Source organism: Hypomesus nipponensis, chromosome 5 (assembly GCF_054491055.1).
Source record: "Hypomesus nipponensis isolate SF chromosome 5, ASM5449105v1, whole genome shotgun sequence".
In the NCBI taxonomy this organism is placed as follows: domain Eukaryota; kingdom Metazoa; phylum Chordata; class Actinopteri; order Osmeriformes; family Osmeridae; genus Hypomesus; species Hypomesus nipponensis.
Genome location: NC_140365.1, coordinates 7,437,812 through 7,465,437, shown reverse-complemented (window position 1 = coordinate 7,465,437; position 27,626 = coordinate 7,437,812). Strand labels below are relative to the sequence as shown.

The window sequence follows — 27,626 nt, the reverse complement described above, 5'->3', positions numbered from 1 at the left end:
TCTGCTGGCTTTTGAAGTCTGGGGCCATCTTATGTCCCCCCAGAGAGCATATCATCAGGCCCCCACTCTGGTGCAGTTCAGCAGAGAAAGAGCCTGGAGTGGTCGGGGCTGAGTGGAGGGAGGGAGAGAGGAGAGGAGGGGGGAGGTGGGATGGGGGTGGGGGGGACGAGAGGGAATGAGGGAGGTTCGGGTTGTCTCACTGCATGCCTGACAGAATGGTCTTGACGGAGCGTTTCGGAGGCCCAATCCCCCAGACCATATTTCTCCAGTCGGGCAGATCGCTCGAGGCCTGCAGGAGTCTATCGCAGGTCAGACAGATTTTAATACGGCCCTTCCTGGTGATTTCCTCAGTGCTTTCCTGCCGTGAGTCCCCTTCACAGACACAGCTATGCACCCCCTCCCTCTCTCCCCCCTCCCTCCCTCCCCCCCTCCCCCCTTTCATTTTCCCTTTCGCCTCTCTGTTCCCTCCCTTTACTTCCCTGTCTGGTTCTCTTTTTTTCTGTGTCTTTTCTTTTTCTGTGTCACTCTCCCTCTCTCTCTTTATATCTCTCTCTCCCTCTGTCTCCCTCTGTCTCTCTGTCCCCTTTTTCTGTTTCAGCCTCTTTTCTCTGGCCGTCTCCTCTTGCTCCCTGTGCGGTGCAGGGAAGTAACAAAGGGAAAATTATAATCCTGGCCAACGTAGTGGCTCTTGGTTGGAATTAAGTCGAGCCTCGTGGGGGGGGGGGGGGGGGGGGTGCTAGCTCTGTAGTTCTCTGGTTACTGATGTCTGCTGTGCCTCTGTGAATATGGAGACTTGTGTGCAGATTAGGGGGCAGAAATTAAAGCCGGGCTTTGACATTTTACTGTGTTTCTGTTTTTGTGGTTCGTGTCTGGTGGGTGGCTCCGCTGCAAGACTTCAGAGAGAGAGATTTAGGGGGGGGGGAGATATTTGGAGTAGATTTGGAATATGGAGACCCGTCCTGGGCCTCGTCGTGGTTGAAGGCAGCTGAAAGCTATCGCCCGTTTTGCGATAGAACTCCCTTCAAGGAGCCAGCAGCCCCCAAAGTTACCCTCAGCACAGTGTTTGGTCGTCTGTCATATGAACCCATTTGATCACAAGCAGCGGCAGTCGTTTGGAAGTAGCATTGCTTGATAACAGTGCAGATCGGATAGACTGTATTGTTCCAAGTCGGCCATGACAGTAGGCCTGCCACACACTGAGACGACATTAACAGCATGGGAGAGTGACTGTGTGGCTGTGCATATGTACGAGTGTGTGTGTGTGTCTGTGTGTGCGTGTGCGTGCGTTCACTGCAGTAGAGTGCTTCTCTCTGTTGGTCTCCTGGATGAGAAGTGATTGACTGGCCTGAAATTACCCCTGGCATGGCGTCCCACTCTCTCTGGCATGTCTATAATTTAGACAAAAGGGGCTCCCATTTCTACTGCGACTGGGGGGGGGAGGGGAAAAAATGCATTAAGGACGTAACCGAAGCATTTGAGGAGGGAAGGTTAAACCAATTTTCTTGTCCGGTTTGTTTTGGAAAGGGAGTCCCTGGAAGGGACATTGGCGTAATGGCCAACAGAATGGGTTTACTCATGCTGTCAAACGACTACTTGGCCAACCCTATGTCAACTCCCTGATTATGGACTTCCAGATGGAGATAATGTCAAACTTTACTTAGCCCATTTGCCTAGTAGTCCAACAGCCCTGTCTGGTTTGTTAATTCGGGAGAGATAGGATCCTGATGACCAGATAGCAGTGGCTCTGCAGGCTTACAGCTGGAGGGAGGCAGAGAGACCCTCTGTCCGCTGCTATCTCGAAGCCCCGGGAAGCCCGACAGCCACCAGTGGAGGGAGAAGACCTGCTCCAGCGCTGCTGTCGTCCTGGCCGTATCTGACGAAAGCTCGCTTCTGTCCCCGCGTCTGCCTATCTCTTTCCCTATTCACAAACGCCGAATCCCTCTTGTGTGATAAATACCCGCTCCGGCGTGCGTGTGAAAGACTCGTGAGAGGGAAGTCAGGTGCCTGTCTCCCCGCCATTCATATTTGCAGGGCGCCTGTTCCGAGCGTGACAGGCGGAGTGTAGTGGGAAAAATGTTTTATCTAAGCCGGTGGGTCTCTTTGCCAGGTATATGACTGTGTGTAATACACACAGGCAAGGGAATGGTGTTTTCCACCTTTCCCCTGGGCCCCTGCTCAGACTTCTTGTCTACTCCTTCTAACTGGGAACACACACCTCACAGACCTGTCGTTTTTCTCTTTCTGATTCGGTACGGGTGTGTGTGTCTGTGTGTGTGTGTGTATCTGTGTGTGCGCATGTGTCATCCCCCCATTAATACCAGCACTGAGTGACAGATTAATATATGTCTGGCTACGTGTCTGAGGCATTGGGAAGAAAGGGCCTGTCAGGGCTGCTTGTCGTGGGGCGGGGGGGTGGGGGGGGTGGGGGGGGGAGTTAGAGAGAGATTAGAGGCAGTTGTCACTGGCAGCCCAGTTCCGGCTCGGAGAGATAAGGTTGAATGTAATGACTGTAAAAAGGATCCTCGCCTCATCTTGAAAAGGAGGAATTTGAATGTAGCGTGTTTGATTTCATCATCCTCCTTCCCCCCGTGGTGGCAGACACTGGGTAGCTTCTCCATTTTTGCATGGCGACTACATTTGGTTATTACTGGGATGGAACGAGCACAGACCAGACTGTGGTGCTTGTTGTGTGTGTGGGGTGTTGTGTCCCTGCGAGGCAGGCTAGGAGGCCCCCCCGCGCTCCTCCACCCTGTGTCTGTAGCGGGAGAGGCAGCACCAAGGCAGGCTTGGAGGAGAACGTGGACAGAATCACCCAGGCATTCTTGGCCGGATGCTTCAGAATTCCGTCAGTGGATCAAAAGGCCCACGCTGGCCAGAGAAGACGAGCTCTCTGATAATCCCTGTGGCGGGCCTTGTTCTGCAGGACTCTAGTTAGGACTCCGGTGTCATTAGGGTGACTTGCGAACCCGAGAGTCTCTCTGTCTGTGACGGCCAGCTCAGTAGAAATGGCGTCCGCCATCTTCCTTCAGAAGCTGTCGTTTCTGAATGGCATGAAGGGATTTTTTTTCTTTTCACAGTGCTTTCGTTTCCACATCTTTTTTCACCACGAGCATGCTGGGAGCCAGGGGGGGGGAATACAGCGCCCAGACACAACGGGCAAATTTAATAAGAGCTTTTAACATATTACATCGCCAGCACTCATGTTACACTTATCAGTACTATTTAAAAATGAGAGGAGATTTGCCGTAATGGCAGGAAGACTCATGAAAGGGAGCCGGTCTCCTGTGATTGCAATCTAGGAAAGAGTTCCTGTAAAATTAAACCGGAGTAAAAGAAAAACACGCTCTGGTGACTTTGAAGTGAAGGATCAAGGCCAAAAAAACGGAATAAAAGATGACAAAACGTCAGTGAGGTGGGTTGATGGTCTATAGACAGACGTTAGAGGCACAGACAGCAATTACTGGCATACATAACGTAACTCCAGACATGATGTTTGATCTAGGAACTCTCATACTCAGGCATCAAGTGCTTTTCCATACCAAAGTGCCACTTTATATTATTTTCTTGGCTACAACAGCAGAGACTTTTTTCTCTCTCTCTCTCTCTCTCTCTCTCTCTCTCTCTCTCTCTGTCTCTCTCTCTCTCTCTCTCTCTCTCTCTCTCTCTCTCTCTCTCTCGCTCTCTCTTTCTTCATGTCTGTCATCATTTCATTTGAATTAAAAATAATATATAGTGAGAGAGGTCCGGACGCTGTTTGTGTGGCGGCGAGCCGTAATCACCGACTTGAGGCCGCTCTCAAACCCGATAATGATCGTTTAGTACTGGGAGCTGGGAGTTGTTGATGGCTGCCATTCCATGGAACCATGCGAGGAGCTGTGTAGCCATTTTCGTCGATGGTAGCAGTATAAACACACATCTAGCAACCAACCATGTCATGCCTCTGAGGCCACTGGAAACACTTGACGTTTAATCGCCACCAATTTTTGGGCAACTAAACTCAACCACAACAAACGCAATTCTGAATCATGGGGGTTAATTATGCTACTTAATATAATTATATAGTATTGCATTCACAACAAGGATTACACCTGTAACCCGTTTAACTCCCAGACAGAATTTGCGTCAAGTCTGCATGTTCAAATTGAATCATTATTTTTAGGAGTGTACTGATGTATGATTTTGTTCTTGTTACCACAGTCGTTATAGAATAGCTCTGGGGCAACTTGACTGTTTGAAGTGCAGCCCAATTAAATTGACATGATTTTCACACCCAATTCTCATTCCCATTTTAAGAAAAAGTTATGAGACATCAGTCAGAGGCCCCGCCATCTTATGACATTTTGAGCTGCCGTCGATTGTGTTCCAGCTCCAGCTGATATCCCGCCTCCCTATCCCTTTTGTTTCCAGTGCTCGTCAAGCACGTCTACATTCAAGATGTTCAAAGCAGATACTTGTCAACATGGCTTCATCATTTATTCAACGGTTGCCCAGTGGCGGTCAAGGCGGGGCCCCCGGCCCCTTCTGAACACGGCGGTAATGGAGAGCTGTGGAGCTCTGTCGTTTTCCCAGGCCCATTGTGTCAGAAGAATGAGCCTCCCCTGGGGTACTGGAGGCTGGGGTTGGGAACTAGAGAACAGGCTGGTTCTGCAGGCTTGGCTGCTGGTCTGGGACTATCCCCCTCGAGGCTGTGTCACTCCGGTGTGTCTGTTTCCTTGCTGATACTCATCTAGAGATCCCGTCTCCCGATAAACAGATTAGCATCAGGCAAGCCACAAGGAGAGAACCCCCGTCTATCGTTTGCTCGACAACCTGTTTCAACTGCCAAGCATCGTGAGAGCTATAAAGAGGGTTGGAGTAGTAAACATTGTTTAAACAGCAAAATGACAGGTTTAATCTTTCCTGGAACGGTGACAGCTGTAAGCGGTTTGAATCGCATTCGGTGTAGCGTGGGTGATATCAAGGTGGGGACTACAGGAGCGGTTGGCCGGGAGACATGGATGCTCAGTGGAATCTCTTCTTTAACGGCCGTCTCCCGCTCTGTCGGGCCATTCTCTCTCCCTCCATGGTATAGGAGAGGGAGGGGAGAGAGGGATTAGCACCCAGCTATGAGCTAAGTCTGTTTTCTGCTCTCTGGGGGCTGGGCTGGCCAGGCAGCCGGAGGGAGGGAGGGAGGGAGGGAGGGAGGGAGGGAGGGAGGGAGGGAGGGAGGGAGGGAGGGAGGGAGGGAGGGAGGGAGGGAGGGAGGGAGGGAGGGAGGGAGGGAGGGAGGGAGGGAGGGAGGGAGGGAGGGAGGGAGGGAGGGAGGGAGGGAGGGAGGGAGGGAGGGAGGGAGGGAGGGAGGGAGGGAGGGAGGGAGGGAGGGAGGGAGGGAGGGAGGGAGGGAGGGAGGGGTCCTCCCTATGTGCCTCCATTGTTGATCCAGTGACCTCCTGGACAGGGGGTTAATGCTGATTAGCCGAGCTATGGTGTGCAAGGTCCGCACCATTAAGCCGATTTACCAGGAAAGTCCAACATTAGCTGAAGATATTGGAATTGTTTTTGTTTGGTATCCAGCAGCACCAGAATTGGTGAGATGGATCCGAAGAGAGAGGCTCAATGACGCTCTACGGCACAAACCAGCCAGTGGGCCTCACTTCAGAAGGAACAGGCCACGTTCTCCCTAAAACTGCCCCACGATCCTCTTATAACTCACTTATATTGCGGTTCCAACATAGACAAAATCCCTCTGAACTTGGCCATGGTGCCATATGCCAGTGAGAGACAGTGTCGAGTGGGATTTGCAGCTTGCAGTGTGTGTGTGTGTGTGCCCTGGACTGCATGGGCATCAGTGTGGATTACTGTCCCGGAGGTTGACTCAATAGTACAGTGTGACCTCCCTCCAGGACAGTGAAGTGGGAGTTGATCCAACCGAAGGACTGGGGCTGGGAGCTCTGAGGGCTGCATGCCACTCATAAAGGATGTTTTGTTTCCTTCACCTCATGGTAGCAGCACCCTACAAGGGAATTCATTAGTGGCTGACATCATCTCACTCAGTAGAGAGTGAAAGAAAGAATATCCTTCTAGTCTCTGTCCCTCCCCCTATCCCTCCCTCCTTTGCCTCTCGCTCTCTCTCTCTCTCTCTCTCGCTCTCTCTCTCGCTCTCTCTCTCGCTCTCTCTTTCCTCTGTAGTTCTCCAGTCCTGCTAGTGCAAGCAGTTTTCTCAGAGCTCCATTCACGTTAACGCAAACACACTCAAGCACGGTTGTTCTGTGGAACGCGCGGTCGTTGGAACCGTATTTGGACCCTTGGAAGCAGAAACACACGTGCGTTTGTGTTCTTGAGGAGAGGAGGTCGAGGTTGAATCAAGTCAGGTTAGAATCAGGAAGTGGGAGGGCCCGACCGTCAGCCGAGTACCGCTCAGGCATCTTGGATGAATGGGAGTTTGTCTGATGCTCAGAGCGGATGAGAGTCTCCCTTTCAGCGACGGAACCAACAGCTACCGCAAGACGCGAGTTTTTCAGTTAAACACGTAAATAAAGTGGGATCTCCTTTCGAATTCGTGTGATTCTACGTTTGCTTTTGTCTCCCTCGCGCTGCAGAGGAAATTTGTGTGCGCTTTGTTGGATCGATCTGGCGACCCTTCGAATGTAACAGCCTTCTTGCGCGCCCTGACACAGTCCTTCGGATCCTGCTTATTCTTGACCACGGATTTAATGAATAGGATCATCTTTTAAGATATGTATATCCCGTTTTGAACGGAAGACGAAACGTGCTTAGAGGGATTTGCGACTCTGGTGTTGATTATGCCTTCACTGGCAAAACACATGGCTCTCTTTGTCCGAAGGGCACGGTGACGGTAGCTTTGTGAGCGCTTCTCGTCTCTCGTTGGAATTTTCTTGGAAAGGCTTTTCTTATCGCATGGCTGTCATCAATTTAAACGGAGTTGAATTCGCCGCCTGTTTGTGGATTACATTTTTGACAAGCAGAATGTGAAACGGGGCCATATTTATTAGACCGCGAAAGTGATATCTTGACTTGTTATTTTCCTCCTTGCCATCTCAGCCACATCAGAGGTATGCGCGTCGCGTTTCTATTTCCTATTTCCTTACCATAACACTATTGTGGGAAAATGCATGCATATACGATGTATGTTATAAATTAACATTTGGAATGTGGTAGATTTATTTGATGGAACATTTATGTCATGCTTTTTCAGCATTGATTTGTGCCTGCAGTTGTTTACATAGCAGACAGTGGGTTATACGCTGTTGCATAGTAAAATTGCACATTAATAATACTATTGGTTTATGAATTAAGTAAAACTACAGTAGTCGACATTAGTGGGTTTTTAAGGTACTGTATGTCTTGCAGTGGAACAGCATAGTGTGTATTTATGTTTGACTCTTATACCCCATGGAAACTGTTGCAAAATCACATGAAGGTTTTCAAATTATGAAAATTAAAGTTACATTCTGCAGTTGGAAACCCTTGTTTTTAGTTTTCATCCAAACCACGAATACCTACCTCATTTTCAACCATGCAGACGCATTAAACGTTGATTTGAATTGTTAGGATGCCCCGATGTCTCTGGCGAATTGGAAGTAAGCTACCTGCTCCGAAAGCCAATGTTGTGTTCAGACATAAGAAAAAAAATATTGTGTTCCATATTTATGTTGATTATCATCATTACGGTGCATTTCACGTTGGGAAATTTGATGACAATTTCATGTGAGAACCGCATTTCAAATCCCCTCAATTATTGTTGGGCTTGACACCCCTGTCCACCTGCAGACAGGTGTGACCATTTCTGACATATCTAGGGCGTCCTCTTAGTTTTCAGCCTAATTGAGGCCTACCCGGGCTTGGACTAGACTATAGGCAATTTTCTGCGAATAAGGAAGATATATTTAAAACAAAACGTCAATAAATGGATGTACATGAAAATTCAGTTCATAACGGTAGACTGCAGGTTGTTTATCCTGCTTTATTATCCCTCTGCGATCACGGACACGCACCATTGTTACGTTGTAACAAATTGTTCTTTCACCTTTTCATCAGCATCGATTTAGCCAATGCCCATTTGGCACCACATTGTCACCTAATAGCTTTCATTACCTAATACTGTGTAAATGCTAGCACTGCACGTTTGCACAATAACACAGCAATGTTAATGTGGGTTCTGTCGAGAAGGCGAGGAGATGGAATGTAGTGTCCTGTTGTGGACCAACATTGCCATCAAGTGGCTGCTTTAGGAAGTGCAAAATGTGTTGCTACAGTCGGTTTATAATGCCCTTTTGAGCATTTGGCTTTCACTCTAAGCTTGGCTGTTTAAGCAGATTTGCTAATTAATTTAATATCCCCTTCCTTTTTTACAGGCGTCCGATGCCAGCTCAGAGAAATTCTTCAGAACCGCCGCAGTTAAAGGTATGGCTCTATTAAAATAGTGTTTTAAAGCTGTAATGAAAAAATCAGTGCTGGGCTGTTTCAAAGGCTGTATCAAAATGGTCTTTTGCAGTGTTTTAATGTCTGGCAACTTGATTTGACTCTGCATGCTTGTTTGTATCTGCTGTGAAAGAGATGTTTGCCTACACACATGTTTTGTCAGATCTAGAGATGAATGTATTGCATCAAAGCATTCTTCATTTGCAATGCTGCACAGGTGTGAAATATCAATCTGTGTTGGCTCACGTCTGTGCGTGACTGAAAATTCATTCTCGGTGGTCTATTAAATGGGATTGAATTGGATACAGTGTGATGAATGAGAAAACCCATATAGACCTCTGTCTCAGATAAACAGCTTGCAGGGTTTTATACAAGAAATGTTACACCTTTTAGTGGAAATACTTGCAAAGATTAAAACAATAACATCTCTTTGAAGCATGACTCGCTATATAACAACAAAAAGAACTACCTAACAACTGGCTGTGTTTGTGACGAGGGGCCAGTGTTTTGTCTGTGTGTCCGTGTTCCAAGGGTTTGTATAGAAGCTGAGCAGGAGGGTGTGCCAATGCACTGTGAGATGAAGTCAGTGCAGTAAAGGCATCTGTTTATGACCTTAGTGTGCCAACACCACATGTGACCTCATTATCACGTCACTAATTTGCTGTTAAAAGCAGCCCCATTTTCTCTGTCCCCGGGGGAGCCCAGATAATGGAGGGGCTCTGGAGTGAATGGCCATTCCTCTGTAATGGAGGGAGTTTACCCTGCTTGTGGGCCGGGCGGGCGGGTGGGAGGGGAGGGGAAGGGGGGGGGGGGGGGGGCGGCTGGAGACAGAGGTGGTGACCCCTCCACAGAACTTGGAGAGAGGACGCCCGATTGGTGTAGATAGGTCCTTGTGTCAGCCCCCCGCTCTTTTCTTCCTGCCCCCTCCTTAGCGCGGGGCACCCCAAACACATTTCCCACATTCTGGCCTTTGATTCCCTCCAGGGCTTGATTTGTGGCGTCCATCCAGGGCTCAATGGCCATGCTTGACAGGGAGGCTTCCTTTTGAAGGAACCTCTCTGTGGGCAGATTTGGTTTCCTTGAAAGGATTAAGGCCCTCTTTGTCCAGGCTAAATCAACACGAGACCTCCCTCTGCCCCCCCCGCCCCCCCCCCCCCCCCCCCCCCCTCCGCTGAAAGGCCTGACTGGGGGAAACAGTTCACAAATACGCTTTCTTTCTCCCGGGGTGGATGGCTGTGCACTCTCTCCTGGCCCCCATTTCCATTTAAATATCCCCTCTTTTCTTCCCTTTTAACACCCTGTCCCCTCCTCCTCTCCTGCTATATGCAAATTCCTATTGCCATCGCAAAAGACGAGTAAAAGAATCCAGGTGCGGGAAAACCAAGGCCGCTGGTATTTTTTTATAGAGGGGAGTCGGTCAGATAAAAGGAGCAGGCTTGAGGTTTTGTTGGAGGGGATTAACCCATGCTAGGATGCGACCAAGCCTTAGGACAAGACAGGGGCCCCGGCAGGACAGGAGAGAGGGCTAGATTGTGTGGAGATAAACGTCGATATTTGCCGGAGGGCAGGTGCAAGAGATCTCTTGTTTGTTTGGTGGTTTGCGCTGTCTCGTTGGTACACATGGAATGCTTATAGGGCTTAGCGTTTCGGACATAGGCTGGGAGGTCCTGGACATCACTGCAAGAACACCAAAGGTCAAAGGAAAGGCAGCAGCAGCAACAACACTCTAAAACGCAGGTTGCCGGTCTCGATGTAGCTATCGTCTTTTAACGAGTTAGCCATACCAGGCAGCAGGCACAAACCTGAGGTAAAGGTGACTTGTTCTTCAGAGCAGAAAGAGAAAGATATGTGCACAGAAGTAGAACAAAGAAAATGTTTTGGGTGAACGCAGCGAGTAACCGCATAGTAAGTAATGAGCTGTGAAATATGGGTTTTCGGTAATACTGCACTTGGCGTTTCAGCCGTTTGTTAATCTTCCATCGTAAATCCTGAGGACAAATCAAGTGATTGCCGGAGCTTTCCTCAGACAGAAGATAAGACGTGGGACACGGAGGTGGAGGAAACCTTCAGGTGTCGGGCTCTCACGCTTCACCTTTCTGATGTTTGACTGGGGACGGCAGCCTGTCTGAGGGTGTCGAAATCAGGCGGGCCCCATAGCGCAGCCCGTGGTCCCTGCTCAATTTGATGACTTGATGTCTCTCAGTGGGGGCCCCTCGCTCTGCGTCTCAGCCGCCTCACCTACTCTACAATTACTACCCTGCCAGACCCACTTACTGTACTCTCTTTACAGCCAACTCACTGATTACTTATCGCCTGAGGCCCATTCGCGCACAGGGAAAAAAGAAAAGCCGTACAGATCCTGAGTTGCTAGCCTTATTGTGTTTTTTTAACAGTGGATTTATTTTCTTCCTGGTGCCTCACCTAACGCCTAACCCTCAGGGCCAATGACACCCGTTGTGTGTAATTGGCGGCTGTACCACTTTCACACACACTCTCTCGCTCGCTCGTGCGCTCCTTGCCCCTCTCTCTCTCTCCACTCGGTCTGAGTTCAATTTGCCCAGGCGCAGCCTTCATTAACTAAGAATCATTAAACGTTAGCTCTAATTACGGGACCTGTCAAGCCACCTGCAGGTGTCAGCCTGCCTGCTAGCCTCATTCGTTTACTTTCCCGGAGAAATTGGACCAAGAAGGCAAGCGTATGCTGTTTGTGGAGGCCTCGACGCAGTCTAGTGGCTGCTAGCACACGACTCTGCTGTCTTAAATCCTTACTTTAACTCTGCAGACTTTGTTAGGTGTGTGTGTGTGTTGTTGAAGGGTGTGTGTGTGTGTGCTGTCCACGGAAGGAGAAAAGTGCCTAGGAGCAGGGGTGCCTAGACTCTGATAACAGACCAGAGCACCATGTAACTAGAAAAGCCTCTTCACATAGATCTATCAAATGATTAAAGTCCCAGTCTCGCCTGGGTAATCTCTCCTCGCCGCTGTTCCACTGCCATCCTTTATGATATTTGGCGGTCCCGGAGCCAGGGCCTAAACGGCTCTAAGTCACTCGAGATGACAGCCTAAACGTATTACAGCTCATTTGTTTGAGCAGAGCCACGGTAATGATGTTAAGGTAATGCTTAAATGACGTTTGAAAAGCGATGTGGAACCGTTTATGGTGAGCGGTCTTGTAATCTTTCACATCTGTAAATAAAGGTTATGAGTCATTGGTGCGCCTGTAGCCATGCATCAGACAAAGTATTGAACAGAAGAGACGGTATTGCAGATTACTAGAAAATCTAAAAGGATCAAATGGCATTACCAATGCAGTGCATCATTAAAATAGGCGAGGTCCTCATTAGTACTACACAAACTCCTGTTATGTTGCAGTGAGTTCTCTCAAATAACAATAATGCGAACAATATCATAGCGTGGTACAGACCGTGAAATACCTGACTGTGGCAAATTGTTGCCAAGTCGTTTTATTGAGCTTTTCTAGAATTTCACATCAAAAAAGTACTAACGAGCTAGTCAACGAGCTGCTGCGTGCGGGATGTGAAGGAGAGATATCTGGACCCTTAGATCAGCTTGTGGATGTGGAGAGCGGGCCCGCGGTCCAGGCAGGGTCGTTCCATCTGACGGCCCTCCCCTCAGACGTCGATGTCGCCGGGTGTGTCGCTGCAGCTGATTCAGCGGCGTCACAGTGAGACCCGCGGGCCCACGCCAGAGAGACCGGCCGCCACTCAGCGGACCGAGTCGGGCCTCGAGTGCATCGGTTGTCGGGGGAGAGAGCGATGTGTCGTTTTTGTCATTGTGTTTGAGGGGGGGGGGGGGGGGGGGGGGGAGCGAGTGAGTTAAAGAGAGAAGCAGAAGGGAACTTTGGGACTGATAACACGGCTGGAGAGCTGCCTGGATTGTGGTGGAGAGTCCTTCAGCCAGCCCAATGGCCTGGAAGTGTATTACCACTGTGTGGGAGTAAGCTGATAGCTTCCCCTCTCTATCTTGCTCTCTTTCCCTCGCTCTCATTTTTCCCATTCTTTCTCTCTCTTTTTTTCTGACCGAGTTAGCTCCATTATTGCAAAATCCCCCGCCACATGCACTGTGTATCTCTATCTCGCTTTCTCTCTCTCTCTCTCTCTCTCTGAAGTGGAGCATTACTCCTAACCGGCTGATGTATTGATGCTATGGCAAACACAGGATGGAGCCCGTGTTCAGCCTCTGACCCACGCAGTGTCTGGGATCAGAAAGGTTAGCCTTTCTCGACACTACTGGCATTGGTTTACAGCCACAAGGCTTCACCGCGCCCTTGGTTTGACCTCTACTGTCTGTGTGGGTTTGTGTGTCCGGTGAGACATGAGGAGCCCGTGGAACTTGACCTGCTACACAGTGGAAAGATGACCTGCTTCTGATTGGCCTTTTGTGGATTCGGCAGAAAAGTCAGCAGCCAATGACAGCCTGTTCCCTCTTGGAGGGGAGACAAGGTCAAACAGAGGCCACTGCCTCCTCCAGACACAACAATGAAGGAGACTTGTTAGTTACAGTTTGTCTGGTAAACGCACACTGTCCTGTAGCTATTCTCTTAGCTCCCACACAAATATGTCTGTTATAGCCCGTGTTCCCCAGAGGGCGGGGCTGGAGAAGAAAATCGAAAAACAGATCTCAGCCTCTCCCCGTTGGAAGTTACTCTATGTGAGCGTCAAGTCTTCAGCCAGGGGCGTTAACTGTCCCTGTAGATGCTTGGAAGTATTATATGCAGACAGGATACCCCTCCTCCACCCCCCCTCTCCCTCAGGGGAAGGAGGGGTGAGGGGGGGTGGGGGGGGCTGTATTTCACGGCCATGAAAGGAAGCGCTCCAGCGATGTCTCATCGGCTGACATGGCCACACAAAGGTTAACAAATCAAGGGCAGCACTGGGTGATTTACTACCACGCCGCCACAAATAATTGCCCGCCCCCTCCCTCTCTTACACAACCTGCAGAGTGATGCATGGGCACGCATGGCCCGTGTGTGTGTGTGACTGGGAAAGAGAGAAAGCAAGACATATCAGTGTGTCGTTCCCTTGTACTAACAACAATAATGTTACCAAATTTCCGTTTTAACGAGGACCGGTCTGAGCCGTTAAGCTCCAGTGTACGTCCTGAGGCATTAGTCCACTGCTGTTGTTGTAATATTTCGATACAAATTCAAGCGTTTCATGAATGGCACGGACTGCTCCCTGAGCCAATTGGGCGGGCTTTGTGCAGTGGAACCAGCCAGTAATGAAGTGCCCCATTGAGGTCTGTTATCTCCCGGCCCCAGAGGTGCAGGCCTCGGGGGTGTTGAGGAGATTGGATCTGGTGGGGCAGTTGGTGGAGACAAACAGAGCTTCTGGCCTGGTCCCCTCTCCCTCCATCCCTCACTCCTCCCCACCCTCCCCTCACTCCCTCCCCCTCACCGGCACCTCACAAAGAGGTCGTTCAGAGTTTGTTCCCTAAGTCCCGAGGTTAGAGACTAAGTAAATCCATCCATCTTAATGCACTTATTTCAGCACCAGTCGAGCTGGAGGGAGAGTGTGTAAACACTCCCATATCCGACATGCCATGCTAAACCCAGAGAGCCTGGAACCCATCGGGCCAAATTAAAGGCCTACCTCTCAAACACAAACATTTGAATGGGCAACACTCCAGAGATCAAAGTTAGAACTCTTGGTCTCGACCCAACCAACCCTCCCACCCCTCCACCCCACGCCATGTTTGTGCTCCACTGAGATATGTGCAGGAGCAGTGCAGAGGCTTGGAACAGTTTCATCATTCTTTAGTCTTTTTTAGTTCCCGCTCAAGCCCTCTTGGCTAACTTGGTTTGGTGTCGAAAAGTAGGTAGCCTATAATCGCAGATGTTTTCACATTAGAAGCCTTTCTAAGTTTTCCTTTGAGTCTGAGCTGGATTGCACAGACAACAGGACTTAATAACACATTTTCTGGATCTTTTGGACCTACCGTGGTATGTGTTTGAAGCCTAATGATTCGATTGGATGGAGGTGAAAAGAGGATTCTCCTTTTTTTCTAGAAGTAGTTTACTTGGACGATGGAACACTCCGCTTTCAGAAGTAGTAGCAGTTTGTTACAATCTCGTATTTAAAAAGTGTCAACATTTTTTTGAATACATTTTAACTTTGTGAAAGAGTTCATAAGTTAAATATATCCTTTATTGTGTTACGTAATTTCCACATACGAAAATACAGAGCCCATTTCATGATGGTTCTTTCAAAATGCCCCATGATGCCGATGGGAACTTTGTACTGCCGGCGTTACATTGACATATGTGTGATGGATGGGAGGCTGTTGATTGGTGGAGGTGATGAAAGGCCCACTCTCCTGGTGTCAGGGGGTTTATGCTCTCGTCCCTCCTCCCAGAGCCTCCTTATCCGCTGATCCAATGTGACATCAGCTACTCTTCTCCCTGTGGGCCAGTATTAACAGGGTCACAGCTTCTTATCCAGCCAGCCACACACAAACGCACACCACACACACACCGCACACACTGTCTATCAGAGCCTTGGCATTCCCAGTGCACCACCGGTTTGTTTGGCCCAATTATGCCTGTGTCAGTCTGCAGTCCCTGTTGCAGAGGTGACATTGTCAGTGTGTGTGTGTGTGTGTGTGTGTGTGTGTGTCTAAAAACCTAATGCCAGAATGGTGTTTCTAATGAGGCCTCACGGTGGCTGAGGTCTTAGTGTGCGTGTCAGGGGAGGAACCCTGCATGGACTCATCCTTGTTACCATCCTTGTTTACTGGTCGAGTCCGGAGGCAGTCTCTCCCCTCCCCGGAGCCTCTCTCCTGAGGAGTGCTATCCATCTGTCTGCCTCTTCAGACCTGCCTTGTCAGGTCACCTCACCAGTGATATCAGAGGGCGGTTCAAACCGTGAGACTTGAATGCTGCTGAACGACTCCAGGCCTCCATAGCTCCGTAGCAAATGCAGCTTAACAGCCCTTGCCGCATGAAATAGTAAGACATGATGGGATTAACACACAGGATTCGATTCCCAGGTTCTGATGACTGTTTGCCGTGAAGTGTTTTTCCGCCCAGAGGGCCGCGCTGCTCTGAGCAGGGCGGGCTGTGAAGCAGGATTCGGAGGTTTTCGAGCTGATGAGTGAGATGAAGGTACGACAGTTGGTAAACCCGTCGCAGTTTTACTTCACGGCGTATCGGGAGGCTGCTTAGAGTTTTTTTGGACCAAAACACCATTTATCATCTGTTTGGTTTTTTTTCCCAGACGGTATTCCCAAAATAGTGAGGCGGTTTCCTGTGTTGAGTGCATTCTACTTGATGGATATCCCCCCCCCCCCCATCCCATAGTCCCTCAGTTATCCTCAGTTGTGACATGGGATCTGTTAGTCTGTTTGGGTCTAGAGTTACCGAAACCCAGACGGTGTTGTGAGTTACATAGTCGTCTGGGGCACCAGAACAGAGCATTGTGTTTCGGTGAGGGGACTTACAAGAACTGATAGGAGGTGCAGAGGGGGTGAGGGGGGTGGGTAGGGGCACTCACGGGTGGGATCAGGCTGCCCTGTCTGGTCCCTCTCCGCCCGTGTGGTCCCCCAAGGGGAGGCAGGGTTACAGGCTGAAAGGGTAAACACCGTGGCTGGGAGATGGAGGATAAGGTTGGAGACACACACAGATGGTGCCCAGGCCAGGCGGGGGTAAGCAGGAGGAATCCGGCCTGGCTTGATGAAAGCACAGCTGTAATTGCTCCCCCAAGAGAAGAAGTTATCTTTTTTTTTTTCTCTTTCCCTTTTGCCCTCGCGCTCTCACCCTTTCGTTCCCTCGTTCGCCTCATAAATATGCAGAGTTGGAATAGACGTCTCGAGGGGGGCCAGAGGCCAGATTAGATGCAACCTCAGAGCCAGATCCTGCAGTTAAGAGACGGGCCCGCCACGGCTGCCCTAACCCCAGCGATAGCCTACATGTGGTTCCAGTACATTCTGAGCCAAAAGCCACTGACAGGAGTCTGGCTTTCATTTGTCCCAGACAGTGTTCATTCATTACGACACGCCATTGATTGGACAGACAGAGGAGATTGTCTGGAGTAATGGGGAGCGATGGGTCTGACAAGGCCCCCCTCCCCCCGCCTCAAACCCCGGTCCAACATCGCCCCCTGCTGGCGGTGTTGTGTTCCACCAGGAGAGCGAGGCCACAGAGGACAGGGTTATGCGTGTGTCACGTTACACACAGACGCTGGAAAAGGAAAGCGAAGCATGTGCATTTGATATAAACATGGTCTAATGAACTGTGAAATGTTCCATTTTGTCACTACGTGAGTTCAACATCTCTTGAGTTTGGCCGGGTTTTGAAAAGCCTGCCCAGGCACATCAACACCCCCCGGATTGTTACCATCTGTTGAAGATTAGGGCGCTCCTGGTGGGAGCTATTTGATTTGGACTTTCGAGGGTCCCCGCTTTATTCCACGTGTCAAGTTTTAGTGTAAACACCGGCGTACCAAAGCCGACATCTTAGAAGAGCCAATTTTTTTGTTGTTGGAACTTTCAAGGAGGGAAACCAGCAGAGCGTTGGGCTAGCGTAGCCAGTCCTGGCGTAGCTCGCGGTGGGCTGAGAGGAGTTCAGCCTGGGCCTGTGTGTGGAGCGGTGTGGGGCGGAGGGGGTTTGGAGCGCGTCCCCTGCCCTCAGACATGCAGTGCGGTGTAGTGATGTATGAATCCGCTAGCTGGCTCTGACACCAGTGAGCCTGTCTAGACCCACGCCTCCTCGGCTGGAGGAAGCCCCGCACAGAGGCCGCTTTGTTGCCGCCGTAACCCAACCCCCGGGCCGCCGCGGCCAGGAGGGGGGTATCATGTACCCCGCAGCCGCCCCCCCCCCCCCCCCCCTCTCACGCTAAACCCAGAGGCTTGTTGAGAGAGGAGCGAGGCAGCTGACTGCTTGGGCTGCTTGACTTAGTTCAAATAAACAGTTCAGGGCTGAACCCCCCCACCCCCCCCCACCTCTCCCCTGGAAAGCCAGCAATCACACAGCCAAACCTCATCTCCATCAAGCCCCCACCCCCCCCCACCCCTATTCCCGCTACACACACACACACCCCTGGCTAATTTGCGGTGTTATTTTTTAAAAGGGGAAGCGGTGGAGGAGCTCCAGAGAGGGTTCGGGGGGAGAGAGGAGGGAGTGCGGAGGACAGACAGACAGATAGGTTTACAGCCACATCAGCAGGGCCACACGGGAGGGGAAGGTCTTCGAGGGGAAAGGAGGTAGAAGAGGCAGCCCTGTCTTTGTGCTTCACGGTCGGCACCCCGATAATCTACCCGCACCCGAAACCCGAGAGGGGGGGCTATGAGAGAGCGTTTGACGAACACGCGCTCACACACGGACCGGCTGGCAGAGGAATCCAGGTGTATATTTAATGAGAGAAAGAGAGCTACATGTAATTTGCTACCCCTGCATATGTTATCCCTGTAATACATCCCCCCCCTAATTATAATTACTGCCTGTCGAAAAAAGATATTTCGCTGTCATTTAATCTCTCGTCTCAGTTTCCTCCGCGACGACGGCGACCTCTGTGACAAACCGCCACATGCGCATCTGTAGAACCTTTAAATCTCGGAGCTGCCCCTGCCCCCCCCCTTGTTCTAAAGAGACAGTCCGAGCAGGACTGATGGCTCTCTAGAGGAATACATCACCCTCTCTCCCTCTCCCTCTCCCTCCCTCCCTCTGAAATCAAGTGACGGCCTCGTGTCAAGCTGTCAGTCCTCTGCTTGCAGCCAGTCACTTACTCTCGCTCACTCCCCCTGGACGAGCGAAACTTGGGGAGAGTAAAGGAGGAGGAGAGAGATATATAGAGAGCGAGAGAGACAGAGAGAGAGAGCGATAGAGAGAGAGAGAGAGAGAGAGAGAGAGCGAAAGAGAGCGATAGAGAGAGAGAGAGAGAAAGAGAGCGAGAGAGAGCGATAGAGAGAGGGTGAGGGATCAGTTAGGGACTGCTGGAGGGATGGTTACTTGACACCACAGGCGAGAGGAAAGGGAGCGTTGTTGCCCCTCAGCGCTACGGAGCTTCTCACCGGAGAGAGAGCATAAGGAGCACACCCCTCCGGAGTTGCCCTCGTCTTGCTGCAGGGTAGCGGCCACCCCCGTGGACCTGTTTGGTACGACCCGCTGGGAACGAGCTTGCAGACTGCCGGGGTCTCAATGGAGGAACCCCTCTTCACAGAGAATAGACCTGACCAAAGGACATATGGCAACACAAAGCACATGACTGAGGCGGCAGTTGGACCTATAGACCGGTAGGGTTGTGTGTGTGTGTGTACTTGTGTCGCATGTGAGTTAGAATACGGGGCGAGAAAGTGACATTGAAGCACGAGTATGCGTCTAGGAGCTCAAGCTTATGAGGCCGGTGTGGTATTGCGTTTCTAAGCGGCTGCTTGTTTGTTTTGACAGAGATCGTATAACCGCTGCCAGTTTTATTTGTGTTCTTCATACCGCGGTTTGGCCATATGTTGCCTGTTGGCCTGATCCTCTTGGAGCCTTGTTGATGGATTCCTAGCTTAGTGGGAGCTGGGGCCAGCTCACATGTAGAAAAGGGAGAGTGGAGCAGTCTCCGACCGAGGTGGAAGTTCAAACCAACAGGACTTGTTCCCCGTTTGAAGTCAAATCCCATGGAGATATCTTAGCTTCCACATACTCCAGCTTCTGCCTGAAAAGCTTCCCATGGTGGACTTCCCAGTAACATGAGTGTGGGGGGGGGGGGCTGTGCTAGGTGCTAATGGGAGTTTAGTTGTGTTTAAGACTGCTTGTCTCTGCGGGGGCCTGGCTGCCAATGGACTGAGGAGTGACGGGAGAGTCACGGGGGAGCGGGAGAGGGGCGGCGTTGACTGACGGCCCTGGACTGTGAGGGCTCTAGGAAGCTCAGACCTCCCTCTGGGGAGAACACACACACTCACACACACACACACAACACACACACACACACACAACAAGCAGAGGGGCCACCTACCATCTTTCACTCGTCGCCAGTGAAGACATCAGGCTCTGTGAGAAATCCTATCAGCTGGTCAACTTTGACACGGTGGGGGTTAAAGACTTGCCCCCCGGCCTGCCGGCTGCTGCATGTCGGGGTGTAGGTTTACCCCACCCCCCCCCCCCCCCCCCCCCCCCCCCCCCCCTTGGCAGAGAGACCCACCAGATGCTGGCACTGCTTGTCGCGGTGGTGTTACTTCCAAAGCCGGCTGTGGCCGCTTTAGACGGCAGCCTAAGCCGCGGCGTATCCGTCAGCGACACCATGTCAGGGAAGTTAGCACCCTCCTCTGGCCTGACCTCCCTGAGGGGTGGCCCCTGGTGGGCCCCCCTGGCAGGAGCAGCCCCCCTCCCCGGACCTCCATGCGAGCACCTGTGCCAGCGTGCCCGTCATCAGGGGGTTTGTGACAACCCTCTCAGGTTACTGTCCGTGAGGCTGACCTCACCTCCTCTGGGATATATAAAGATTTGTTCTCTGAAGAGGGCCAGCGATGGAACTCTGCAGGGCCTGGAAATGGGACACTGCCATCGAGCACTCCTTCCTCGCAGACGCGCGTGGCCGGCCACACACACACACACACGTGCACACGCCTCTGGAGAGAGCAGGGTGCCGTAGCGGACAGTGTTACCGCGACCATCGGAGGATGAAGCAGATTCTGCCCACTCCTGTGGAGGGCCACGAGACAGGCCTCTGAAGGGGCCCCGGGAGCCCTGTGGTAGTCACACCTGGGTCGGGCTGAGAGCCGCCTCCACCACTTTGGCTGAGAGTTAGTGACGCGGTGTTGATGACTCAGGAGAGGAGACCACTGAGGAGTCAGGTGGCTTGCTGCTGAGCTTGTGTGTTTGATTGGAGGGAAGATGGAGAGCGGGCAAGGTAGGTGAGGAAGCGGGGCGGCTCTCGGCCCTGTCGGGTTTCGCTCCCTTGCTGACGATCAGTTGCCTGTTCTTGCTTTCTCTCTCTCTCTCTCTCTCTCTCTCTCTCTCTCTCTCTCTCTCTCTCTCTCTCTCTCTCTCTCTCTCTCTCTCTCTCTCTCTCTCTCTCTCTCTCTCTCTCTCTCTCTCTCTCTCTCTCTCTACCCCTCTCTCTCTCTCTCTCTACCCCTCTCTCTCTCTCTCTCTACCCCTCTCTCTCTCTCTCTCTCTACCCCTCTCTCTCTCTCTCTCTCTACCCCTCTCTTTCTCTCTCTCTCTCTCTCTCTCTCTCTGTATGAGTGCTTGTGTTTGGGGGCCCTCTGGCCCCAGGGCCTCTCCCATGGCCATGCCTCTGTCAGAAACTCTTAGGACAACAGTCACTGTGTTAATAAGCCTAATTACAGCAGATAGCTGGCTGTTCCCTGGGAATCCCACACACGCTGCCATGGGTCTAGGAGAGAACAGCAAAAGTGCTAATCCACACACCCTTCATCGCGTCAGACACCGGCACCACATCGCCAGAAGGAATCACGGACTTGAGTGGAAACTGAGAGGTCCTTCTCGCGCTTTCCTGGCCGTTTTCTCCCTCAGTCGTGGTTGATGCCTCGGTGTGCCTTACACCGGGGAAGATTTCACCGAGGAATCCTCCCGAAACATGACACGCCTCATGCCGTCTCCCGGGGGGGAAACAGCCCCCGAATAGTTTCTCCTTCCAACCCTGGATGGATGTCTGTGTGGCTTCCACTCCCCTGCGGAGGGTAATGCTGGTAACCCAGGCCTGCCTTCGTCCCTCAGCCCCTCCAAGCTTCAGGGGGGTAAGGCCTGGTGTGTAACCCACACCCCTCCTACCCTTGGCTGCTGACATGGATGAGCTCTGAGGGGGGTGGGGGCCATTACTGTCAGGCCCAGCCAAAGGGCCCTTTTTTACTGGGCATGTCTAACACGCATGCCTGGGCGCTGTGAGCACATAGCTGTGGGCTGCTCCGACACTCTGGAGACTGGGATCAGGGAGGGCGGTGTCATCGCTCCTGCCGCTGCTAATGCTTTTAAGGCCTTAAAACCGGAGAGGGACAAGCGGGGGCGATACTTTGGGGATTCTCAGAGGTTTGGGCAGTGTGGCGAGGGGGGGCTAAGCTCCCTGAGGTGCGGTTACAGGCGCGGGGCTTTGCAGAGAGGGAGTCACGTTACGGCCCCAGCCTTAAGTCGGCGTCTCTGGTAGTTTGGCTCAAGCTGCTGTAAACATTTCATTAGCCTCTGACTTGGAACAGCAGGCGAGCGTCGCCGAGTATAGGGCTCCGAAACAGGAAGCGTTCCCTCAGACGGCCTGGTGTCGAGGTGCATTGTGGGCCGTGTCCTTCCAACTGCCTCGTTGGCGCTGACAGACAGGGTTGCCGTCCCACGGTGGAGGGAACCACACACACACACTGACAGAGAAGAGAGGAGATGTGTGTGTGGGGGGGGGGAAGAGAGGAGTGTTTATTGTTCCTCATGGGTGTGGGAGGGATGTGTTAAAGACTTCTGCCGGGTATCTGACTGCAGGCTTGGTTGGGAGTAAATAAACAGGCCCTCCAGCCAGCAGGGAGGTCCAGCGGCACTCTGGTCACCACACAGTCAGCAGCCCCCCTTACCCACCCACCCCGCCCAATTACGAGCCTCATTTTGTTGCCTAACAAAACATGAACCCGGCTGAGAAGCGAGCTGGATCCCCTCTTGTGAGGCGAATGGGTTTCCAGGCTGCTTTCTCCACGGGCTGCAGTGCGGTTACTCCTTCGAAACAAGAGACACCTTTTGCCGAGCACATCCGGGACTGTGTGTCCTCTTGTTTTATTCATGGAGCCTTCTGACAACACAGGAGCCCTCTACAGCCCCTTGCCTGCCGAGGGAACGACTGATTATAATGAATGTTTACATAGATGGACAGATGGAGAATGGGATTCTGTCAGAGGAGGGAAGTGCATTCGGGCACCATGTATTCTTTAGTTAATTTGACTCAAGCAAACAGTCAGCCTTCCCCCTCTTGTATTTGTCCGTTTGTTTTTTTCCGGGGGAGAAAAACAGCAGTAGGCAGGAGGAGGGGAGGTGAGACGAGGGGCAGTCGCCGAACAACACCGCCATTGTTTAAGTGCGTAATTGTGAGTCCGGCTGGAAGACTTGGAGTGGAAAAGAAAGTGGGGGCAGGGGAGCGACGAAAATGTCGCCCACGCTGCTCTGTCTAGACCAAATTAATCTGTTTCGCTTGATTTTCTCTCGATCCCTGGCTGCAGTGCGGCCTTCCGTTTCGCAGCCTTGCTTTGGCTGCAGAATGTCGGAAGAGTTCAGAAAGTGCAGAGAGTGATGCATCTCCCCTGAAGCACAGCAGCCTGGGACGGATTTTGCTTACTGTGGCAAGAGAATAGAGGAGAGATAAAGGCAGAAAGGGAGAGAGAGAGAGAGAGAGAGAGAGAGAGAGAGGGGAGGGTTGGGTAGAGAGAGAGAGAGAGAGAGAGAGAGAGAGAGAGAGGGAGGGTTGGGTAGAGAGAGAGAGAGAGAGAGAGAGAGAGAGGGGAGGGTTGGGTAGAGAGAGAGAGAGAGAGAGAAAGAGAGAGAGAGATCCAAAGGCATCTGTCAGATGTGACAGACAGCTGGGATTATGGCTGTCAGCGACCTGTCACAGGGTGGCTCGTCTTCCACCGGTCCCCCGCTGAAACTGCCTCGTCATGGACACAACCTCCCGCCCCACCCCCCTCTCCACCCACACAACAGGGACTTGGTCAGTTACGACACCACCCAGCAACAATGCCCACAAGGTACCTGCTCCAGTGTCTCCACCCACAGGGCAGTGACAGGGCCTCCGGTGGCTGATCCCGGCTTGTTTCCTGGCATGGCTTGCCCTGGCACCACTTGTCTCCCTAGAAGCCCTCAACAGGTGCATAGTTGTCAGCTTGCCCGGTGTTGCCAGTAACCCTAACCTCCATGCGATGCTAAGTCTTTACGGGAGTCACTTAACTTTAAGAGGGCAACACGGACGAGGCTAAATGAAAATTAGCACTCCGTCTCACCGCCTATCTGACGGACACCTGAGAGGCTGTGAAAGAGGAGGAGAAAACGAGCTGGTTGTGACAGAGGGAGACGTCTCCGGCGCACTGGGCCCCCGGGGCTGCGGAGCGGGGAAGCGTCCACGAGCGGGCCTCGGCGGCCGGGTTAGACTCAGATGGATTAGCAGTGCATGCTGGAGGTTGGGTGTGTGACGCTGAGCCGCCCGGACAGCTCCGCGTCCTGGGAGGCAGGCGCACCCAGACGCACCACCACGCCTGGGTCAGCCAGCCTGGGTTAGCAGCCTGAGTCAGCCAGCCTGGGTCAGCAGCCTGGGTCAGCAGCCTGAGTCAGCCAGCCTGGGTCAGCCAGCCTGGGTCAGCAGCCTGGGTCAGCCAGCCTGGGTCAGCCAGCCTGGGTCAGCCAGCCTGGGTCAGCCAGCCTGGGTCAGCCAGCCTGGGTCAGCCAGCCTGGGTTAGCAGCCTGGGTCAGCCAGCCTGGGTCAGCCAGCCTGGGTCAGCAGCCTGGGTCAGCAGCCTGGGTCAGCCAGCCTAGCCTCCCTCACGTCACTCCTGCTCAGGTCTGCTCTGCTCAGACAGACACCAGCCTCTTAGAAAGAGAGAGAGAGGGATGCAAGGAGGGAGATCATTGAGAAAGAGAAGAGAGAGAGAGAGAGAGAGAGAGAGAGATGAAGGGTCAGACACTCACCCTGTGAGTGTTAGCTTGTTGGTTTTGTGTGATTGAGCCTGTGTGACCCCTGACGTGATTGGATCCTGCAGGTGAGCGTGTGGGTATAGAATGTGAGAGGTGGCTATTTGTAGGAGGAATGAAGAGATGGGGGGGGGGGCGAGAAGGGGCAGAGAAGGACGGAGTCCAGGCGTGTCGCAGAGGTCTCTTCCCTCATAAATCTGTCAGGAGGTCTCCAAGACTGCAGGGAGACGCATTCTCTATATCTCTGTGTGTGTGTGTGTGTGTGTGTGTGTGTGTGTTTGTGTGTAGCATAGGAAAGTGTTTTTTATTAGGACAGGTGTGGACTAGCTGTTTGGAGGATGGTGTAACGTAGACAGCTGTGTTGTAACCGTTTTATAGGCAGTGTCTATGACCAACATGATTCAGATGGAATCTCTCACTCTCGTCGCTACGGCGGAAGCGTCCTTTTTTCGAGGTAGCCCCATGCTCTTCATCTCGTGTTCTGAGCGGCCCTCATTTCTCCTCTTTCTTTGTCTCTCCCCCTGTTACCCCCCCTCCCCCCTCAGCAGAGGGGTGGGGTGTGTTCCTGTTGTTCTGCGAGGGGTAAGAGGTGTCTCGCCCCCCCGGTTAATGACTTGCACTCCTAAGTCCCTCGGTGCGTCCCCTGACACCAGGCTCGGCTACACACACAGACCCTGCTGACCCACACAAAGCCCCTCCACATCCCTGCTCCCCCTTCCCCCACTCCCCTCTTAACCCCTCAAATCCAGCCCCTGGCTCCCCACCAGGCCTTCATGTCTAATCACCCCCCCCCCCCCCCCCATGTCCACAGGACCCACCTACTACTTAAGGAATCGAGAATAATGAAACGTAAGAGGCGAAAACAGCAAGGTTGGCTCTTCCTGGGGAGGGAGGGGGAGGGTTGGTTGTATTTGTTTCCTGGGATTAAGGAGACTGACAAATGAAGCCTTGTGGGAGGCGGGGGGGAGGGTGGGGGGGCAGCTCATCCTCCAAGCCGGGCCCTGGGGTCTTCATTACAAGCAGGACAGACCACCGTCACTTCAACACGTTCACACTTTCCTGAAAACAAGCCCCTGGATGCCCAGGGGGGAGGACGACTGGGGAGGGAGGGGAGAATTAGGGAGTTTTCCCTCCTTCTGCTGAGGTGTTTGTGAAGGGGGGGGGGGAGCCCTCGTGGGGTCGGGCATAGGAGGAGGCAGGCTTGCGGACACTGATATGGATTTACTCGATGCACCGCGGCCCCAAGATGGCATCTTGTTTGGCGTGCGTGGGGGGAGGGCGGGGGAAGGACAGAGATGTCTATCGGGACTTGGGAAGATTTCATGAAAAGTCTGAGCTAGCCTGAGGGGTTGAATGTTGGCAGTGGTGAATTCCTCCTAACCCTCTTGTCTCCCAGCCAGTGTTTGTTTGGGGGGTCTGCTCTGTGAAGCGCGGTGGTCATATGGGATCAACAGATCTCTGGCAAGTGTGTCTTTTGTCTCAGTCAGCCTGCCAGATGTCTGGCACAGTGACAGGCCTCCTGGGACTTGTAGTCAATAGCAGTTATAGCCTGTATTGATCCTCATCTGGCAGCAGGCAGTAGCTTCGCTGACCCCTAATGATGGTGTCACATGTGCGGGGGCCCCTAACACCCTGCTTTACATGCTAATGCCAGTGGAAGGGGCCCGCCATAGACCGTGCTAGCTGAGGCGTGTCGCGCTCAGTTCTGTGTGGTGTTAGCGCTTGCTCGGTTGGGCCCAGGGGGACACCGGTACTCCGAGGATGGGGGTGGAGGGGGTGGGGGGTCCTCCCCAGAGAGGCCTCAGCCTGCCAGTCGAGTACCACCCCCCCCCCCCCCTCCCTCCGCACGCACACACACCCTCGCTCTCTCTCTACAGGCCCTCACCCAGGGGAATCGGGGCTCATCAACGCAGCTCTGCGCTGCCGGAGAAGGGATTTAACCCCACCCCCCCATCCCTAGAGGCCCAGGCCAGGGAAGAGAGTTAATTACGGGAGATGTATGCACTGTCATCCCCCATGAGCCTCTCTGCCTAGCCCCAGAACACCAGAACCGACTACAGGATGCAGTGTAATGAGTGGGTCTCTACTGAAGGCTGTTTTAAAGCTATGTTCCATATGCACAGGGCATATCGGAGCATCATAGCTTTTTAAAGGCCCAAAGATGAACTATGTGTATATATTAAACCACAGTTTTCTGACTTACAAGATCTTGGAACAGGAACCGCAGAAGTGCTCTGTAGTTAGGCCCTGGGGATGATATTAGAGTGTGTGTGTGTGTGTGTGTGAGGGCTGGAACGTGGGGACTTGTATTACAAGTGAATAGGCCCAGATGCTGTCACAGCGGGGGCGGTGTGTGTGTGTGTGTGGTTGTGTGAGAGAGCAGTTCATATTCTGAGGGGCCTTGTCTGTTAGTGCAGAACACCGCTGTGCCACACACACGCGCGCGGGCTCACACACATCACGTCGAACAATAACGCGGAGGCAATTACACAGACATGACACTGTCGAGGCTCCATCACTCACTCACACACCCGGTAGTGGCGGCCTCTCTGGGACTGGTAATCATCATTTACACCGGGAATGAGCTCATTACACACGCACGCACGTACACACATCTGCACCGTGACGTCTGAACCGTCGTTGTAGAGACACATGGTAACGTTTGTGAAAGGCTTGATCTGGTCCGATGTTTTCCTGCAGCTCGATATGTTCTGGCATGTTCTCTGGTAAGTCAGAGGAAATCAGTGTAGGAGTTCTCTTTGCGGTGTTTTCTCTACTTCCTGATTTTTGATGCGGGACAGTTTTAGCTGCCTAATTAGTGGTGTGCTGAAATCTGACCAGTCTCTCACTCTCTCTTGTGCTCCCCCCCCCTCTCTCTCTCTCTCTAGTTCCAGATTTCAGCGTTGATGCGCTCTCCTCCACCAATGGCAGCCAGGAGCCTTGCGGCCCGGCCCTCCCCAAGGTGTCAGGCCTAGAGCGGAGTCAGGAGAAGAGCCAGGAGAGCTGCCGGGACGTCCAGCCTCCTGCGCCCAGCGGCCCCAAGCAGCCTCCACCCCCCCAGGCCCGAGCGGCCGTCCGCTCCCTGCCTCTGGCCCCACCCCCCGGCCCCCAGATCCAGCCCTCTCCCCCGCGGCTGGCCCAGAGCCAGAGCCAGGCCCAGGCCCACCTGCCCCCACGCTCCGAGGCTCTCCTCAGGCCTCAGACCCCCGCAGCCCTGCCTCTCGCCCAGGGCCACGAGCCCTCGCAGGCCCACCCTCCGCGGCCCCAGCACCAACCTGAGAAAGCCCATCCCCGGCCCCCGCCCACGCCCAACCTCCACCCCCACCACCCTCCATCTCCAGTTCTACAAACCCACCACAATCACCACCCCAGCCAGGCCGGGCCCCACCGGCCCCCCTCCCGCTGCCATCCTCGCCCGCTGTCTAACTACAATAGCAACCTCACCCTCAACGGGCACAGGTGAGCACCATCTTTACCACACTTGGACAAAAGTAGATTTTCTCGTTGAGCTTGTTTGAGTTCCAGCCTATGTTTTTGTGCACTTTGGTTTTTAAGTGGGCTACAATGTAATAGCATTGAACCTGGGCATACACAC

At 52.7% G+C, this 27,626-nt stretch overlaps 1 protein-coding gene across 2 annotated transcripts in view; it reads left to right on the top strand.

Annotated features, from left to right (window-relative positions):
* Nucleotides 1-27,626, top strand: part of auts2a (activator of transcription and developmental regulator AUTS2 a) — a 238,564-nt gene that overhangs the window by 198,641 nt on the left and 12,297 nt on the right. Inside the window, exons 5-6 of one of the 2 annotated variants that reach the window (XM_084697684.1) lie at nucleotides 8,355-8,403; nucleotides 26,920-27,490. In XM_084697684.1, the coding sequence (XP_084553810.1) occupies nucleotides 8,355-8,403; nucleotides 26,920-27,490 (620 nt within the window). Of the gene's footprint in view, nucleotides 1-8,354; nucleotides 8,404-19,751; nucleotides 20,271-26,919; nucleotides 27,491-27,626 lie in introns of those variants that run through there. The other variant, XM_084697683.1, reaches the window with a different exon arrangement.